Raw genomic sequence first — 17,510 nt, 5'->3', positions numbered from 1 at the left:
AGGGCGGGCTGTCCCCTCGGCTGTAGGGAAGGCCGAGGTGGGAGCAGGCGTCTCACCCCACATGTGCTTCCTTTCCAGGCCGGGACTCTGCACCGTCCCCCAAGTTGCTCAAACACAAACGGACCTACAGTGACGAGGCCAGCCAGATGCGGGCGGCGCCTCCCCGGGCCCTTCTTGACCTTCAGGGCCACCTTGATGGGGCCTCGCGCTCCTCTCTGTGTGTCAACGGGAGCCACATATACAACGAGGAGCCCTCGGCGCCCCCACGGCACCGCAGTTCCATCTCGGGCCCGTTTCCACCCTCCAGCTCCCTGCACGCTGGCTCTTCCCGGCCCTCCGAGGAGGGGCCGCGGTCTGCGGACGACTCCTGGGCCCGAGGCGGCCACCGCCCCAGCAGCTCTGAGGCGGCGCCTGGACAGGAGGAGCTGAGCTCACAGGCTGGAGTGTTGGCCGCGGGGGCCTGCCGCTCTGGAGAGGAGGAGGGGGCCCGGCCCTCAGAGGGGAGGCCGGTGCAGGTCGCCACCCCCATGGTGGCCTCCTCTGAGGCTGCGGTGGAGAAGGAGGGAGCCCGGAAGGAGGAGCGGAAGCCCCGGATGGGCCTTTTCCACCATCACCACCAGGGGCTGAGTCGGAGCGAGATGGGGCGCCGAGGCTCTCTGGGGGAGAAGGGGGGCCCCACTCTGGGAGCCTCCCCCCACCACTCGTCCAGTGGGGAGGAAAAGGCCAAAAGTAGCTGGTTTGGCTTGAGAGAAGCCAAGGAACCATCCCAGAAACCCAGGTATGTCCTTGGCAAGACCAGCTTTGGTCCCCGGGAAAGATGCTGGGGTGTCTGCAGTGAACCCCGGGGCAGGGAGGATGGAGCAGCTGGGGCCCTGGGGCAGGCTGCTGGGGCTCTGGCTTTGCATGGTTGAGAGGGGGAACCCTATCTACCTAAGCCAAGGCTTGTTGTCTACATGTGGACACAGGTGAGTTGAAGGGCACGGCACTCTGGGGGTCCTGTGGGCCTCACTTCCTGAGTTGGCACAACTATCCCCTGAGGAGGGGGAGGAAGGGGACAAAAGCAGGAAAGGCCATTTGTAGGGATTCTTTGCTTCCCAACCTCTGCCTCTTGCCTGCTGGCCTCAAGGTCATGAAGCTTTGCCAGATAGAGAGGTGGGGACTGAGGACTCACTTGAGGCTTCCCCACCCTGTCTGACGGAGAAGGCAGTGGCACCCCACTTCAGTACTCTTGCCTGGAAAATCCCATGGACAGAGGAGCCTGGAAGGCTGCAGTCCATGGGGTCGCTGAGGGTCGGACACGACTGAGCAACTTCACTTTCACTTTTCACTTTCGTGTGTTGGAGAAGGAAATGGCAACCCACTCCAGTGTTCCTGCCTGGAGAATCCCAGGGGGAGCCTAGTGGGCTGCCGTCTGTGGGGTCACACAGAGTCGGACAGGACTGAAGTGACTTAGCAGCAGCAGCAGCAGCACCCTGTCTGAACCTAGATGACTTCCCACCAGCTGTCCCAGCTGGCTCTCTGCTCTCTTCTCTCTGAGAGACAGGAGTCGAGTAATGGATGTGCCCACTCCTCCCCCATATACTCACCCCTGGTTGCTCCCAGGACTTGGCCAGAGGCTGTGGGCAGCTCCCCTGAAGTCTGACCTATTCTGCGTCTTTGGAGACTCTTGGGGCCCTGGCCCCCTCTGGTGTCTCTTGGTCTTGGGGTAGGGCGTGTGCTGATGGTAGCTGCTCTATTAATATCCTGAGTCCCATCCAGGAGGAGAATGCAGTCCTTCAGCCTAGGCCTGGGACAGAGCCCCTAGCCCCCACCTTAGGCCTTTGGCCTCCTCCTAAGTTGGAGCCGGTGGAGGTTGCCGCGTTGTCCAGCAGGGCTCAGGAAGGGGCTCTGGGCTTCGACCAGGAGCAGGTATCCTGCCCTCCCAAGGGCTGGACATGTGCCTCTGTGACAACCTCACCCAGTGTGGCAAGGGCGGCTGTCACTGTTCTCTCAGCAAGCCCACCCATCCCCATCAGTGGATATGGCCAGAGGTGGAGGGGGAGGATGGGGCACAGTGGTAAAGGGCTAAAAGGCAGGGTGGAGAGAAAGGCCCTAAGCCTCTTCCCCAGCAGGGAGGCGTGGACTCCTGAAGTCTCGGTTCTTCTCTTTCCCTGTGAAATTCTGAGTATGCTCAGGGGAGCAGGGAGAGAGATGCAGGGCCTTTTAGCTTTGAGCCCTGACCGTCTCACAGCTCTCTGTACAGGCTTGGAGATGAGTATGTGGGGGGATCAGTCTCTGGGCGGTTTCTCCTACTTAGGAGCAGCTTCTGTCCCTGCTGCCCAGCCCTGCTCACTGGAGCCCGGGGAACTGCTGGCTGCCTGCTGCCTAGGGGAAGGAACGGTGGGCCTTTCTCAGATACCCAGGCTGAGCCAGTGGCCCTGTGGCCACTAGGAGATTGTAGGTGGTGTGGTGGAGGGAGGGGCACAGACCGCGGGCCAGTGCTGCTGTCCGTGGGGTGTCTCTGGGCCTTTTCCAGGCCAGGATGGATGAGGGGACGTGTCTCAGTAAGGCAGTTTTTAGGCGTGTGCCGGGCCTTGGGCTCAGAGCTCTGCAGACCGTGACTGAGTGATGTGGGGGTTGTCCTTGGGCTGCTTACTGTATTCCTTCAGTGGCTCCATGTCTTCTGATGGCTTTTCAGAGGCAAGAGAAGTTGGATGACTGACAAACATAAGGAGGCTGAGGTTTTTGTCCTTCTGGACTTGAATTCCAAGTTCGTCCTCTGCAGGTTGGAGGGTAGACGGGGCTTCCTGCCCTCCCTGGGGCCTATTTGCTTGCAGTGGCTGCAGAGCAGGCTCTGCGGCCTGGTGTCCAGGCAGGGTGGGAGGGAACTGTTCTTGGAGTAGAGTGACCTGGACTTTGAGCCTTGTCAGTGTCACCCTGGCCCAGTGCCTCGGAGGTGGGGGGCTGGTCTGGGAGAAACCACCTTTGGTGTCTGCTCAGAGGGCTTGGGGCTTTTGAGCAGAGAGTAAGAGGTGAGCAGGAAGAACTTGTGGCAGGAAGCTGTAAGTTGGACACCTAGAACTGGAGTGACTGAATGTAGCTGCGAGACCCCCAGGGGGGCCTGTCTGCAGACCCAGAGGTTTGGGTGCCTCTGCCCCAGGGCTACCTTTGAGGAGTGCTGGGCGTTCCTCACTAGGCAGGGCAGCGGCGCCCTCTAGTGCTCCCACATGGCACTGAGCCCCTGGGAGAGGCCGCAGGCGGGATGTGCTGTGCTCAGCATGGCATGCAGAGAAAAGCTGTTGCTGTTGGAGGAGCCAGAGTATGAGAGGCCAGGAAGGGGGTCCTCCCGCTCCTCCTGCCTTGCCCCTCGTCCGCCAGGTCCCGTGACTGCCACACTAGCCCCTACCAGCGTGTGTGTGTGTGTTGGGGGCAGTGGGTGGTTCAGATCTGGGCCATTGGAGTAGGCCCTGCTTACCAGCCCTGCTGTGGGCCATTCACCCTGGGCTGCAGCACAGGCTACTTTAGTGTGTGTTTTAGGACCATCATGACCGTGCGTGTAAAACCCACCAGTGCCAAAACAGGTGGTTTCTGTGTCTGTCCCTTTCTGATCCTCTTAGGGTGACCTCTTAGGGCACCTCAGGCTCCTGTCCCTCCCTTCACACTAACCGTGGATCTTTGTGCTCAGTAGCAGATCAGGTGTTATATAAAAACTTTTTTTTTTTTTTAAATTGAGAGCACTCATGGTCCAGCCTAGAGGCATGTGTATTGTGGTGGTCTTTAGCAGTCTCTGCATCAGCCCCAGCCTCTCACCAGGTGTGAACAGCAAGATCTCGATGAACCTGGAGTGTGCGCTGGCTGCTGAGAGAACTCGGGGTCTCAGGGGCATCCTTAGTGGTGCAAACCCGTGACTCTGGCGTGTGCTAGTGACTTAGAGGTAATGAGGCTCTAAGTCCTGTTTATGCCTGTTTTCCTGGCATAGTCCCCTTTACTATATTAAAACTAGTCTGGTTTGGAAGATAACTCTTATGATCTCCCTATGTGGCAGCATACAGGCACCCCTTCCGCCCCCCCCACCCCCTGCCCGGGTCACCTCACTGCCCAGATGAAGGGAGAGGGTGTCTTGTTACATTTCCTGAACATTAGGGTACCTGTTAGACAGATGCCAGGAGATGGAGTCGTGGGGGGTGCTGGCTGAAGGCATGTTTGCTGGGGTGGGAATGCCTGAAAGGTTGGCTTTGGCCTTTTCAGGGAGTGTCTGGGGGAGAGCCTTTGTAGATCTCCATGCCCCTTACAAATAGCTGTGAAAAGAAGAGAAGTGAAAGGCAAAGGAGAAAAGGAAATACATAAGCATATGAATGCAGAGTTCCAGAGAATAGCAAGGAGAGATAAGAAAGCCTTCCTCAGCGATCAGTGCAAAGGAATAGAGGAAAACAACAGAATGGGAAAGACTAGAGATCTCTTCAAGAAAATTAGAGATACCAAGGCAAGATTTCATGCAAAGATGGGCTCGATAAAGGACAAAAATGGTATGCACCTAACAGAAGCAGAAGATACTAAGAAGAGGTGGCAAGAATACACAGAAGAACCGTACAAAAAGGATTGTTACAACCAAGATAATCACGATGGTGTGATCGCTCACCTAGAGTCAGACATCCTGGAATGTGAAGTCAAATGGAAAAGGTCAGTTTTCATTCCAATCCCAAAGAAAGGCAATGCCAAAGAATGCTCAAACTACCGCACAATTGCACTCATCTCACACGCTAGTAAAGTAATGCTCAAAATTCTCCAAGCCAGGCTTCAGCAGTACGTGAACCGTGAACTTCCAGATGTTCAAGGTGGTTTTAGAAAAGGCAGAGGAACCAGAGATCAAATTGCCAACATCCACTGGATCATGGAAAAAGCAAGAGAGTTCCAGAAAAACATCTATTTCTGCTTTATTGACTATGCAAAAGCCTTTGACTGTATGGATCACAATAAACTCTGGAAAAGTCTGAAAGAGATGGGAATAGCAGACCACCTGACCTGCCTTTTGAGAAACCTATATTCAGGTCAGGAAGCAACAGTTAGAACTGGACATGGAACAACAGACTGGTTCCAGATAGGAAAAGGAGTACGTCAAAGCTGTATACTGTCACCTTGCTTGTTTAACTTCTATGCAGAGTACATCATGAGAAACGCTGGGCTGGAAGAAGCACAAGCTGGAATCAAGATTGCCAGGAGAAATATCAGTAACCTCAGATATGCAGATGACACCACCCTGATGGCAGAAAGTGAAGAGGAACTAAAAAGCCTCTTGATGAAAGTGAAAGAAGAGAGTGAAAAAGTTGGCTTAAAGCTCAACATTCAGAAAATTAAGATCATGTCATCTGGTTCCATCACTTCATGGCAAATAGATGGGGAAAACAGTGTCAGACTTTCTTTTTCTGGGCTCCAAAATCACTGCAGATGGTGATTGCAGCCATGAAATTAAAAGACACTTACTCCTTGGAAGGAAAGTTATGACCAACCTAGATAGCATATTCAAAAGCAGAGATAATACTTTGCCAACAAAGGTCTGTCTAGTCAAGGCTATGGTTTTTCCATTAGTCATGTATGGATGTGAGAGTTGGACTGTGAAGAAGGCTGAGCGCCGAAGAATTGATGCTTTTGAACTGTGGTGTTGGAGAAGACTCTTGAGAGTCCCTTGGATTGCAAGGAGATCCAGCCAGTCCATTCTAAAGGAGATTAGTCCTGGGTGTTCTTTGGAAGGACTGATGCTAAAGTTGATACTCCAGTACTTTGGCCACCTCATGCGAAGAGTTAGCTCATTGGAAAAGACTCTGATGCTGGGAGGGATTGGGGGCAGGAGGAGAAGGGGACGACCGAGGATGAGATGGCTGGATGGCATCACTGACTCGATGGACATGAATTTGAGTGAACTCCGGGAGATGATGATGGACAGGGAGGCCTGGTGTGCTGCGATTCATGGGGTCGCAGAGTTGGACACGACTGAGCAACTGAACTGAACTGAACTGATGCCCCTGGGACCAGTGCATGGAGATAACAAGGACACACGGCTCGTCTCAGTCTAAGGAAGAGCTGTCCACCAGTGCAGCCTGGCCCCTAGCTACAGGGATGTTCTCCTCGTGCTGTAGGGGGTCACCCAGCGACAGTTGTGTTTAAGAAGAGGGGGCCTGTCAGAGTGAGCAGACGATTGCTGTGTTAAGTGGTGGGTTCATGCGATTGCTGTAAGGTTCCTGAAGCAACACTAAGGCCCTGAAGTTTTACTCTCACACCGGAGGGGCAGAGACCCTTGGACTTCTGATTTCTTTCCCTAGCTTTTGGTCCTGGAAGAGAAGATGAGTCAGGGTGTGTTGAAGCCTCGATGCTTGGTGGGGATCAGAAGGAACAGGGCAGCAGTGTGTGGGGCTGGCACAGTGGGCCCTGTTCTCAGAGCATACCCTGCGAAGACAGCCCCACACGGCAATGCGTTTCTGATCTGTGTCAGGTGCAGTGGTAGGGAGGGGAGTTTTTTTTTTGTTTTTGCCCCGGCTGCACAACTTGGGGGATGTTAGTTCCCTGACTAGACATTGAACCTGGGCCCTCCGCAGCCAAAGTATGGAGTCCTAACCACTGGACCGCAAAGGAATTCCTGGGAGGGGCCTTTGTAAAGTGAGAACTTGCAGAATGTGCCGCTGGTGTGGAGCCGGGGGGCGCACGGGGGCAGGGAGGGCGGGTGAAGCGGTGGAGTGCTGGCTCTGGGGCGGCTGCTAGCTAGGCTTTGTACCTGGAGCTCCGTCCTCTAGGGAAGGCCATTTGCGGGTGCCATACAAACAGGTGCAGGTGCCATACCAACAGGTTCGTGTGCCCCTCTGGGGAGCCAGTGGAGGGAGGGTTGCCCGCCGAGCCTGCGGCTCCCAGCCCTTCCCCTGCCCTCTCCTGCCCTGTGGCTCTGACAGTCTGCCAGATTGCTGCAAGACCGCACGGGTGAGTGGGGCCAGGCCGGGGCTGAGGGCTGTGGGGTTAAGCTTGGGGCTGTTTAATGTTTGATGGACCTGCTTCTGCCAGACTCCTCTGTCCACTTGTCATCACGGGCACTGGCAAGAGCTGGCTCCGCTTCGCTCAGCCCTGCTTCTGGGGCCGAGCCCCGCCAGCAGGGTTGGCGCTCCGATGGTGGGGTGGACTGGACCACGCGGTGGTGAGGCTTTGCTCTTCTGGCCCCTGAGGCAGACGTTTCTGGAGGAAAGGAGAAAGGAGCTCTGGGCCCAGGGTCCTCCCTCTGTCAGTGTCTTCACCGTGTCTTCACCGTAGAAGCAGAGCTGTTCTGGAAAGCCCTGGTGAGGTGGGAGAAGGCAGGACTTTATATGCCCCGCCCCCCACTCCTTCTTCCCCGCCTGCGGGAGTTATTACAGGGCAAAAACAGGCTCAGAAGAGTCTCTGGAAGCTGGATTCTTAAGAGAAGCCCAGGGGTTGGGGGTCTGACTGTGTCCCGCCTTTGAGACTAGGCCGATAGACTCCAGCCTGTCTGGAAAGCCCTCCTGTGACTCCTTCCCATCACCTGCCCCTGGTGTCTGCAGATGAGCGGCGCTGCCTCCGCCCAGCCCCCTGGGACCTCCTCTGACTGGGCCCTGGCTCCCTGCAAGCGTCCTGACTCCAGACTCCCGGGCCTCTTTCTGTAGGCGCCTCTCCTACCCCTGCCCTCCTTCCTCATGGTCTGACTGTTGAAGCCTGGCCTCTGCCGCCTCAGAGTTCACCCCCAGCATTTCCCCATGGGAAGGAGGTGCTTGAATGGAGAAGACGGATGTATAGGAGTTCTTCGGGATGTTTCCATCTGGGCTGGCAGGGATCGAGGAATTGGGGGTCTTAGGGCTTGTGGGGATGGAAGATGGCACTCGAGATAGCAGCCGAGGCCAATGAGGTCTGGGTCTGACAGGTGGGCTGAGCTGCAAAGCATTGTCAGACTGCTGAAAATGAGGGTGTCTGCCCCCCCTTTTTCCCTGTGCTATCGTTCTGGCCTTCTGTCTGTGTCCCGGGGGTGTCCCAGAGAAGCCAAAAGCTCTCATTTTAGAGTCTGTCCCTTCCCATTCCCCTCAAGTCAGCTGCGTGCCACAGATAAGGCATAGGTGCAGGGTGTGCTCCCCGCAGGGAGAGCCCGGAGGGGGCACCTGAAGGCCAGCACGTGTCTTGGTTAATGTGAGTGTATCATCAGGGAGTGGATTTCCCAGGGGAGCCAGGGATCTGTGTGGGGGACCCCAGGAGGCCCCTGGTGACACCTAGAGTTGCTCTTGCTGCCACGTTCCAGCCTTGGTCTCCCCCGCGGGGTCACTTCCAAGCCTGGCCCGCCGGTGTCCTCGGTGAGAGGCTGCCTGCTGGGTGCCGGGCCAGGTGGACGCCGGGCGGCAGACATTCTCAGCAGTGTCTCATCCTCTTTGGCTGGTTATGGTACCCCTCCCCAAAGCGAGAAGGCCACAACAGAAGGTTCTGTCTGGTTGATACCGTGTCGCATCTGATAACAGCCCCATCATTACCTTCCATTTCTTCCTGGGCTCAGGAGGACCCAGGCTGTTTCAGGGGTCAGAAGGTCAGGCACCAGCTGGGTTCTGTTAGTCCTGACTTCGTCCAGCCACATACCTGCGCCTGGCTTTTCTCTGGTCTGTCTGTCCTGTGTCAACCAGCCGGTATTTTCTTTTCTCAGTCCATAAAGAGATGTAAAGTGCTTTCTAGTTGGTTCTTCAGATGGCAGTCTGGCATTGAGTAATTGTCAGCAGGGGCTCGTAGTTGGGATGCCACCTGTAAAATGGGAGTGTTGCTCCTCGGGGTTGGTGTGAGGATCAGATGAGCTCTGTCCAGCATCCTCGTCCTGGGGGTGCTGCCTCATCATGTACGTGCCGGGGGCTTCCCTCTGTCCCCGGGCCCGCGTCCCTGAGCCCAGCCCGCGTAGCACTGGCACCTCTTCCCCAGGCGGGTGGGGGGCAGGCCGTGGGGCTCAGCAGGGGCCTCTCCAGTCTTGGCATTAACCAGGAGGCTCACGATTTTGTCTCCCCCCCACAGCCTGGACGTGTCTCCTCAGGTAGAATCTGGCCTGGCTGCTCTTCCTCACCACCACCCCTGCTCCCCCTGCACTCCGGCCCCCCCCACTGCTCCCCTGCTAAGCACTAACCTTGGTGCAGCCACCTCCCCCGCTGCTGCTGCTGCTGCCGCTGCCGCCGCCATCCCCGAAGCCACCCCATCTGGATTCTCGGGTCTCACCAACCCGTTCCTCACCTCCCTGCAGAGCAACCCTTTCTTCGAGGAGCTCATAGCCGACATAGCGCTTAACTCTCCTTCACCTGCTCCCTCTCTCCCCAGAGCCTCGAGGGCCAACCCCACCCCCCTGGCCTCCCCTGGGAAAGCCCCGCCTGAGTGGGACGACACCTTCAACGTCTTTGCTGCCAGCAGGCTGCGTCCAGAGGCCAGGAATGAGATCCTGGCCCTACCAGGAGCCGGGCTGGAGGCGACTGGGCTGCAAGACCCAGGCCTCAGGGCCATGACAATGAAGGCAGCTGAGCCCCAGGGGGACCCTGAGGGAGGAGAAGGAGGTGGGAGCAGCGTGTGGCTGGAGCCCAGAGTTCCTCTGGACTTGGGACTGGACTGTCCGAGCACGAGTGTGGCTGACCCAGGGCCCCTCGGGTCAGAAGGGGCCTGTCTGCCCCCCGCGTCAGCCCAGCTGCACCCGGGAGCCTCAGCCTCCGGAGCAGACAGGGAGTTGCCGGCCCCAGGAGGGGAGGCAGGGCAGAGTCCGGCAGACAGCGCGACGTCTCTGTTTAGCTCCCCAGAAGTGATCAGCATGTGGGAGAGGCTGCCTGACCCAGACAGCGCCCCTGAGGCCCACCAGGACGAGGAGACCTGCCAAGGTGGAAGCCAGCTCTTTCACGAGCTCGATACAGTGGATGATTCCTGGCCATGGGATGTGGTCACCGTTTCTCCTGCGGCGGAGACTGCCTCACCGGTCCTGCAGGGAGGGTCATCTGATGAGCTGCCTCCTCCTCCCCAGATGCAGCTACGGTCACCAGAACCTGTGAGCCCCCAGAGGAGCGGGGGGCTGCCCCCTCCGGAGCCAGACTCAGAGTCCAAGCCTGAGTGGGAGTTGGACCAGGGGCTGCAGCCCCAGACACCACCTCCCAAGCCACCGCGTCTCTTCACCCCCTCAGATTCCCAGGAGAAGGAGGCGGCGGCAGCGGAGGAAGAGAAGAAGGCAGAGGCGGTGGAGGAGGAGGAGGAGGCGGTAGGGGGGCTGAGTCGCAGGGGGTCAGAGACGGGAGAAGAAGATGTCATCCCAAGTGCACCTGTTGGTGGTCCCCAGGAGGCCGAGCAGGAGGAGGAGGCCCGGAAACCTGAGCTGGAGTCTGACAGCCATTCCTCTGGAGCCGCGCTGGGTGGGCCAGGCCCAGAAGCTCTAGCAGAGGATGCCAGCCCTCCCGTGGCATCCGGGCCCTGCCTCTCTGTGCCCGCCAGCTGCCCTCAGGGCCCTGCCCCCACACCCCATTACTCAAAGAGCTTGGCTCTTCAGAGTCAGCAGATGTGGGGGACTCCAAAGAGAGAAGACCCTGAGGCCCAGTGCCAGGACCCAGTAGGAGAGGGGCCTGGGTTCCCGTCAGGCAGCCGCCGACAGGCTGACTTATGGCTCTCAGAGGAGGATGCCTTGAACCCCTTCACGTCTCAGGGGAGCCAGCATCCCCCCAGCCTCCCATCCACATCCCCTCCAGGGTCCAGGGAATCTTCCATCCGCTCTGGTCCAGAAGAGCTGCCCACCCCCCCAGAACCTGCCTTGCCACCACCCCCTCTCCTGCCCGGGGCCAGCCACCACCACGGGGGCCCCAGCCCTCCGTGTTCTCCCCTGCCTGGAGCCTGGACCTTGACCTCTTCCTCCCCAGCCCCTGGGGAGCCAGCCTCCCCCACTGGGAGCCCCTCCACCCCACTTGGGGAGGACCACGCTGCAGGCACCCCAGCCTCCCCGCTTGCGCTTCTGCCCTTGGAGACACGACCAGCTGAGGATCCACAGCCCAGTGCCAGGTGAGCGGCCACCGGAAAACGCTCTCCGGGGGGAAGGGAGGTGAAGGGCAGAGCGGCCCAAGGCCTGAGGTGCTCACATTCCCGCCTGAGCCCCTTCGGGGGTGGTGAGGGGTTCCTTCACCCCAGAGCTCTGGAGACATGAGCCTTCCATGGTGCTGGCTCAGAGGCTGCTTCCTCTTGGGACCTTGGGCCAGCAGGTGCCCCCCCATTGGTCAGGAGTTGGGGGATGATGACGATGAGGTGAAGAGGGGAGGCATGGAGTAGGGAGAATGATACGGGCCAGCGGGGGAGCAGAGATGAGAGCTTAGGTTCCCAGCACAAGGGAGGCTGGGGCAGTTCAGCTTGTCAGATGGGGGCCGTGTCCTCCAAGGCAGGCCTGGGGGAGTAGGTTGTGAAGACAGAGACTAGAGGGGAGGTCCTGGTACTGGGATCAGAGAGGAGAGCCAAAATACCTTTAGAGGACAAAAGAAAATCTAAGATGCTCCCTGGGTATGACCCCCAGAAAAAAGGTTTGTTTTTTTCTGACTCCAGCAGGTGCCTCATTGGTTGGCATTTGTGCCTTGCACGGGGTGGTCCCAGTGTGCTTAGGACTGTGCTGAGAGGTCAGTGGATGCCTGTGAGGCTGTGGTCACTGTGGCATTGTTCTGTTTGGGAGATTTAGGCGGCCGAGACCTCACCAGGTGCCTGGTGAGGGATGACCAGAGCTGAGTCCTGCAGAGCTAGGTCACTGTGGGGAATGGTGTACGACTTAGCAGGAGCAGCAAAATTCAGAGGGAGTCTGGTGCTCTGGGAGAGCTGAGTGAAGAGGCAGGGGTGGGTAGCAGGGGGCACAGGCTCTCGCACTGGCCTCTGGAGGCCCCCAGCCCACCAGCTCATACCTTTGGTCATCCAAACTCACTGAGTGTCCACTGTGTGTCAGCCACTGAACAGAGGTGAAAGACACTCCTCCTGCTGTATTCCCAAGGAGTTCCCAATCCAGACAGCAGACAAAAGTGAAACAGGGGAGGGAAGCCCCAGAGGGCCAGTGCTGGTTTCTGAGAAGTGGGTGGGAAGGAGTCTGGGCTGCTCCGGCTGCTGTTGCGGGGAGAGGTGGTGATGCTGATCCCAGAGGTGGGAGAGCGGAGGTGATTACAGCTTCCCTGCTCTGATGACAGCACCCTCAGCTGGCGCTGCCACATTCCAGTACCACTTCTAATTATACTCACCACTTTCTGGAAGTTTTATTCTCTTCAGAGTTGACGTCACGTCTGTACTTGGCACGTTCCTTACATCATGACATGGATGGGCCAAGTAAAGCTGTCCCCATTTCTCAGATGAGGAAATGAAGTCTGTGAGAGTCGAGGGGTCTGGGGTCCCTCAGACGTAGCGGACAAGCAGACCGAGGGCTCAGGACTCCAAGCCCCCGTTCAGGGTGTTTCTGCGCCCCACTTGTGTCCCTCCCCTCCTTTGGCACTGCCCCCTCGGTGGCCTGAGCGCTGCCTTTACATCCTGCTCCTCCTGTGAAGCCTCCATGGGCAGGACGGGCTGGATGTGTTCTTCTCCCCACTGTCTGCCCCCGCCTGGGCTCTCTGCCTCTCCTCCTGGGTTGACAGCGAATCCTCAGCCCTCCTGAGTGCCAGCGCTGGCTTCTCGGGGGCTGGCTGGGCCTCCCTCCAGTGTAGTCAGGGCCTTGGACTAAGCCGCTGTGCTTCCCCACACTGAACAGTCCACATCCTCTGTGAAGTAAATGAAGATTCTGAGAGGTGCCCTAGAGGCAGGTACGTTGATTTGGAGGCTAGTGCTTGCAGTTTGGGTACCTGTGACAAGTACCGGGTGCTGGGGGATCTCCGAGGAGAGTCACCCCAGTAAGCATGGGGGGGATCAGGAAGGTTTCCTGGAAGAAATGGACTTGCACAGCTTTGAAATATGAACCGGCGTTAGCAGGCCGACAGGCAGAGGGACAGTGTTCCAGACAGAGGAACAGCTTTTATAAGAACCTGAAGGTGATGGAGAGCATATTTTCCTCTGGCTGGAGGGACAGACAGAGTAGGGGCCGGAGGACAGACCTGGGGCCGGTTGTGGTGGAGATTGTGTTTTCTTACTTTGATAGGGACTTCCCAGGTGGCTCAGTGGTAAAGAGTCTGCCTGCAATGCAGGACTGCAGAAGACTCGGGTCCAATCCCTGGGTTGGGTGATTCCCCTGGAGAAGGGCATGGGAACCCACTCCAGTATTCTTGCCTGGAGAATCCCATGGATACAGGAGCTTGGTGGGCTACAGTCCATGGTGTTGCAAAGAATCAGACATGACTGAAGCGACTTGGAACACACACACTTTGATAGGGAGCTGCCAGGGAGGGGAGACCATTATCCATAGCGGATGGGGGAGCGGTTGGAGGTGGTGGCTTGGGTGTAGCTGGAAAGTCTTACCCAGTGCTGGCTTGGAGGGGAGGGGATAGTGTGGGAGAAGGCAGCAGAGCTTGATGTTTGTCAAGGTTGAAGCGGAAGGAGGGCGTTCAGAGGGCTTCCTAGGTTTCTGATTGGAGCCATAAGAAGCTAATGGTGCCTGATACTCTCTGCCAGGGAGCACCGGAAAGGGCAGTCAGGCTGGAGGCGAGTGTGGACCCTGAAGGAGCCAGTCTGCAACTGTCTACATAGGTCTAGAGCTCAGGGGTGCAGTCTGGGCTGCAGATGGAGAGTAGGGGTTGGGGCGGGAACCGAGAGGCAGACCCTCAGCTGAGACTGGGAAGGATGTCAGGTGTCCGGAAGCCAGACAGAGGTTTTGGGTTTCCAACCAGGGAGAAGGAGCAGCCCAAAGGAAAAGTAAGTGAGTGGTGCCAGGGGAGGACCACAGAGAGGTCAGTGAGGTGAGAGCTGAGGGGTCGGTGGCCTCAGCAGGAACGCTTGTGACAGGCCGGTGGGGGCCGCTGTCCTAACGGGTTGAGGAGTCGACGAAAGGTGGGAACTTACGGAGAGAATGCAGTCCACATACTCTGGAGAGGCTCGTGAGAAGGAAGAGGAGGTAGAGATGACTGAGGGGGATGGCTAGATGAAGACAAGCTCAGACAAGCTCGAGGGAGTGTTTCTCAGGCCTGTGTAAATGCTGCTAGCAAGCAACCAGTAGAGTGAGGTAGGCCAGTGACCCAGCACCACAGGTTTGCCTGGTCTTTCCGGTTCTAGCACTAAAAGACCTGCCTGCTGGGAATCCCCTGTCCTGGGAAAATTAAGAAACTGGGAGGATAGATCATCACCCTGGAGAAAAGTTACAACAGAGAAGAGGAGGGAGGGAGGGAGTTGTGGGCGTGGGGGTTCTGGGATTAAAGACTGGGATTAGGTCCAGAGAAGTTTGTAGCACGCCTGGGCTGTCTCCGTGAAGAGGGAGGGGTCTGAGGGAGGAAGGGGGCAGGTGGGGGCAGGTGGAGAGCAGGGCAAGGGGCTGCCAGGTGGTGAGCCCTGCTGGCCCCACGGAGAAGGTGGCCGCTGCTCCCTCGTGCCACTCGTCCTCCCTGTAACGCGTCTCCCGTCTGTCTTCACAGTCCCCACCCTGTGAGGCCCCTCAGCACTGCCCCAGTGGAGGGGAGCCCTGACCGGAAGCAGTCCCGCTCCAGTCTGAGCACAGCCCTGAGCAGCGGATTGGAGAAGCTCAAGACAGTCACCTCTGGCAGCATTCAGCCTGTGGCTCCAGCCCCCCAGGTTGGCCAGACTGTGGATGCCAAGAGGCTAAAGGTGAGGTCCAGCAGGGTGCCAGTGGTTTCAGACCAGGCGTGTGGTACTCTGAAGAGATGCCAGGTGTCTCGAGGTTCGGGGGCGGGGGAGGCATGCCAGGCAGGCTGGAGCAAGAAGCAGGCCTGGCCCCTGGCCCCACTTGGCCAGAGCCTCGAAGCCAGTTAGGCTGTCCCTGGCATTGGGACAGAGGCAGCTCCTAGGGCCGGGGTTGGGAAATGGGGCTGTGGGGGGTGGGGGCAGGTGGGCCCAAGGCTGTTCTGCCCACACTCCCTCCGTCTGGCCTCAGGACTCGGATGTGCTGGACCAGTCAGCCAAATACTACCACCTGACCCACGACGAGCTCATTGGCCTGCTCCTGCAGCGGGAGCGGGAGCTGAGCCAGCGGGACGAGCATGTGCAGGAGCTAGAGAGCTACATCGACAGGCTGTTGGTGCGGATCATGGAGAGCTCGCCCACGCTGCTGCAGATCCCCCCCGCTCCCCCCAAGTAGCCCCCTTCATCCCCATTCCCGGAGGGTTGGCGCAGACCTGCTATCCCACGGGGCCACTCCCTCCCTCCCTCCCGCTGAACTAAGTCCCACCCTGTCCCCCTGTCTCCTCCCTCAGCTGGGGCTGCTGGAAAGGGGGCCGTGTGGACTCCCATTGGCACCGTCAAGTACTGTGGACAACCTGTGTGTCTTTGGGAGCTCTGGGTCTTTCCCACCTGCCTGTTTTCATACCCCTTAGCTATGGGGGCTCCAGAGAATTGGAACAAAGAATTTAACCCTCAAGATGAAACCAGGGTGAGCTCCAATTTGATGTGGTACCTGGGACATGCTTTATTACCCCCATTTCTTCCACAGCTAAACCCTTGTCCTCTCCACCTCCCTCCGCCTCTGGAGGGCTCCTAGTATTACTGGGGCTGTGGCAGGGACCAAGCTGCCCAGATGGCTGTGAGTTGTGGGCAACCAGGGTGCCTACTCTTCAGCTTCACACCCATACCCCCGGGAGCAGGGAGCCTCGTGGTCTGGTCTTTCTCTGCCATGTCCGAGTCTGCTTGTTTCATGAGCGAGTGCAGCGTGGATGGAGGGAGAAGACGGAGGCCACTCCCCGCCCTCCTCTTCTGACTTTTGCACGGAGTGAGTGTCACGTGTGAATGTGTGGAAAGCTGGGGCCAGAGTTGGGAGAGCGCCTCCTCACTCATCTCTGGGCTTTGGGTTGCTTATGTTTGGGGATCAAGCCTCCAGCTCTCTTCTCGTTGCCTGTCTAGATACCAAAACCCTGCTAGTGCAGGGTTTGAACTTTTGGAAACCAATTAAAATGTGCCTTTTGTGGGTGGGGTCAAAAGCCTCTGGATGTAGACCTCTCCCCCTAATTGGTGTTCCCCTTTCCTCCTGTTGAGCACATGGGGTTGGATCTCTTGGGAGCCTGGGAGTGGGGAAGGAGGGTAGGGCAGTGCTGCTGCATGCTCTGCCCCTTCCCGTAGAGTTAATTCCAGCTAAGAGTCTGGCCAAGCTGCTGCTGCTCGCTCAGCCTCCCTGCCATCTCCACCTCCCCAGCTGAGGAGGGTCTTAGGATAAAAACCACATTCTGGAAGTGGGAGGCCCCACCCTGCCTATACTTAGGAAAAAGCCTTTCTTGCCCTCCCATTCATCCACTAGCTGCTGACCAGCCTGTCCCTTCTGCCCCATGTCCTTGCCTGGCTTTGCTGCAGTGCACTTTGAAACAAAGTGTCTACCCTTGACACAGCCTCTGGTTTGCTTGTGGTAAACATGACAGGCTTCCCCAAGGCATCTGCAGGGAAATCTTTGGTGGCTGGGGCCACTCTGCCTTAGCAAACACTGTGGGGTGAGGAGGTGCTGAAGGGGGATACTTCTGGCCCACTGAAAATGTGAGAGCTCCTCTGTGGCCACCTCTTCTTCATGAGACAGCTTGAGGGGTCACTTGGAAAGCTACGGGAAGGGATGTGCTATCTGGGTGACGTTTTCCTTCCACCAGGATGAAGCAGAGGAGCCCCACACACAGGGGAAAGCCCCTGTCATGCCATCTACCTTAAGAATCACTCATCAAAGCTGAAGAGTGTCCATGGGTGCTCAGACTTTGGTCATGTTTTGGGGGGGTCACTGAGGGTGTCACTTCAGGAGGAGGGGGATTACTCCTCCACTGGATGTTCCTCTGGGCACTGTTCAGTCCTAGGCCTGACCCTGGTCTTCCGCTCACCCTTGGCTGTGGGCTTCCAAAATGCCCAGGGCAGAGGTCTCTCTAAGAGTTTTGGGTTGAAGCCCAGGGTTCTTGTGGCTGTTTATGCTCCTGGCCATAACGTGGAGGAGAGCTGCAGGTGAAGTGGGCAGGGAGCAGGCACAGTACTGCTTTGCTGTTTGTCTTCCTAGTTGTAACGCCTGTTTATAAAGAGCTTGTTCTTCATGTTTTGAGCACTTTATGATGAATAAAAAATTAACATACTGTAGGTGGCTCTGTTGTGTTACTGTTGATAGACATATGAAGGAGGCTTCTTCAGGAAGAAAGCAGCCTTTAATCAAGATGATGAGGTTCTCAGATAATACTGTCCTTGCCCTGACCTCAGGGGCAGCAGCACAGTGTTGCCCAGTGGGCTGGGCTAAGCCTTTTCTCATTCCCAGGTTACCCATACTTGTTGCGTAATGTGGGAAATACAGAGGGATTTCAGGACTTGGTTCCTACTCTCAAGCCACTTAGTCTAGTAGGGAAAGATGAGATACAGATCCAAGATACAAATGGTTCTTCATGGCCAGCTAGACTCTCCACAGCTAGGAAAAGTCTGTTTCTTGTGGTTTAACATGG

General features: G+C 57.5%; 1 protein-coding gene across 4 annotated transcripts in view; it reads left to right on the top strand.

The window, feature by feature from the left end:
- Positions 1-17,157, top strand: part of RAB11FIP5 (RAB11 family interacting protein 5) — a 45,176-nt gene extending 28,019 nt beyond the window's left edge. Inside the window, exons 3-6 of one of the 4 annotated variants that reach the window (XM_069583696.1) lie at positions 79-778; positions 9,010-11,010; positions 14,523-14,712; positions 14,999-17,157. In XM_069583696.1, coding sequence (XP_069439797.1) covers positions 79-778; positions 9,010-11,010; positions 14,523-14,712; positions 14,999-15,202 — 3,095 coding nt within the window. In that variant the 3' untranslated portion in view covers positions 15,203-17,157. The remainder of the gene's footprint in view (positions 1-78; positions 779-9,009; positions 11,011-14,522; positions 14,713-14,998) is intronic. The other 3 variants (XM_069583695.1, XM_069583697.1, XM_069583698.1) reach the window with 3 other exon arrangements.
- The last annotated feature ends 353 nt before the right edge of the window (positions 17,158-17,510 follow it).

This window comes from Ovis canadensis, chromosome 3 (genome assembly GCF_042477335.2).
Source record: "Ovis canadensis isolate MfBH-ARS-UI-01 breed Bighorn chromosome 3, ARS-UI_OviCan_v2, whole genome shotgun sequence".
NCBI classification, from domain to species: domain Eukaryota; kingdom Metazoa; phylum Chordata; class Mammalia; order Artiodactyla; family Bovidae; genus Ovis; species Ovis canadensis.
This window is presented reverse-complemented; position numbering and strand designations above follow the sequence as displayed.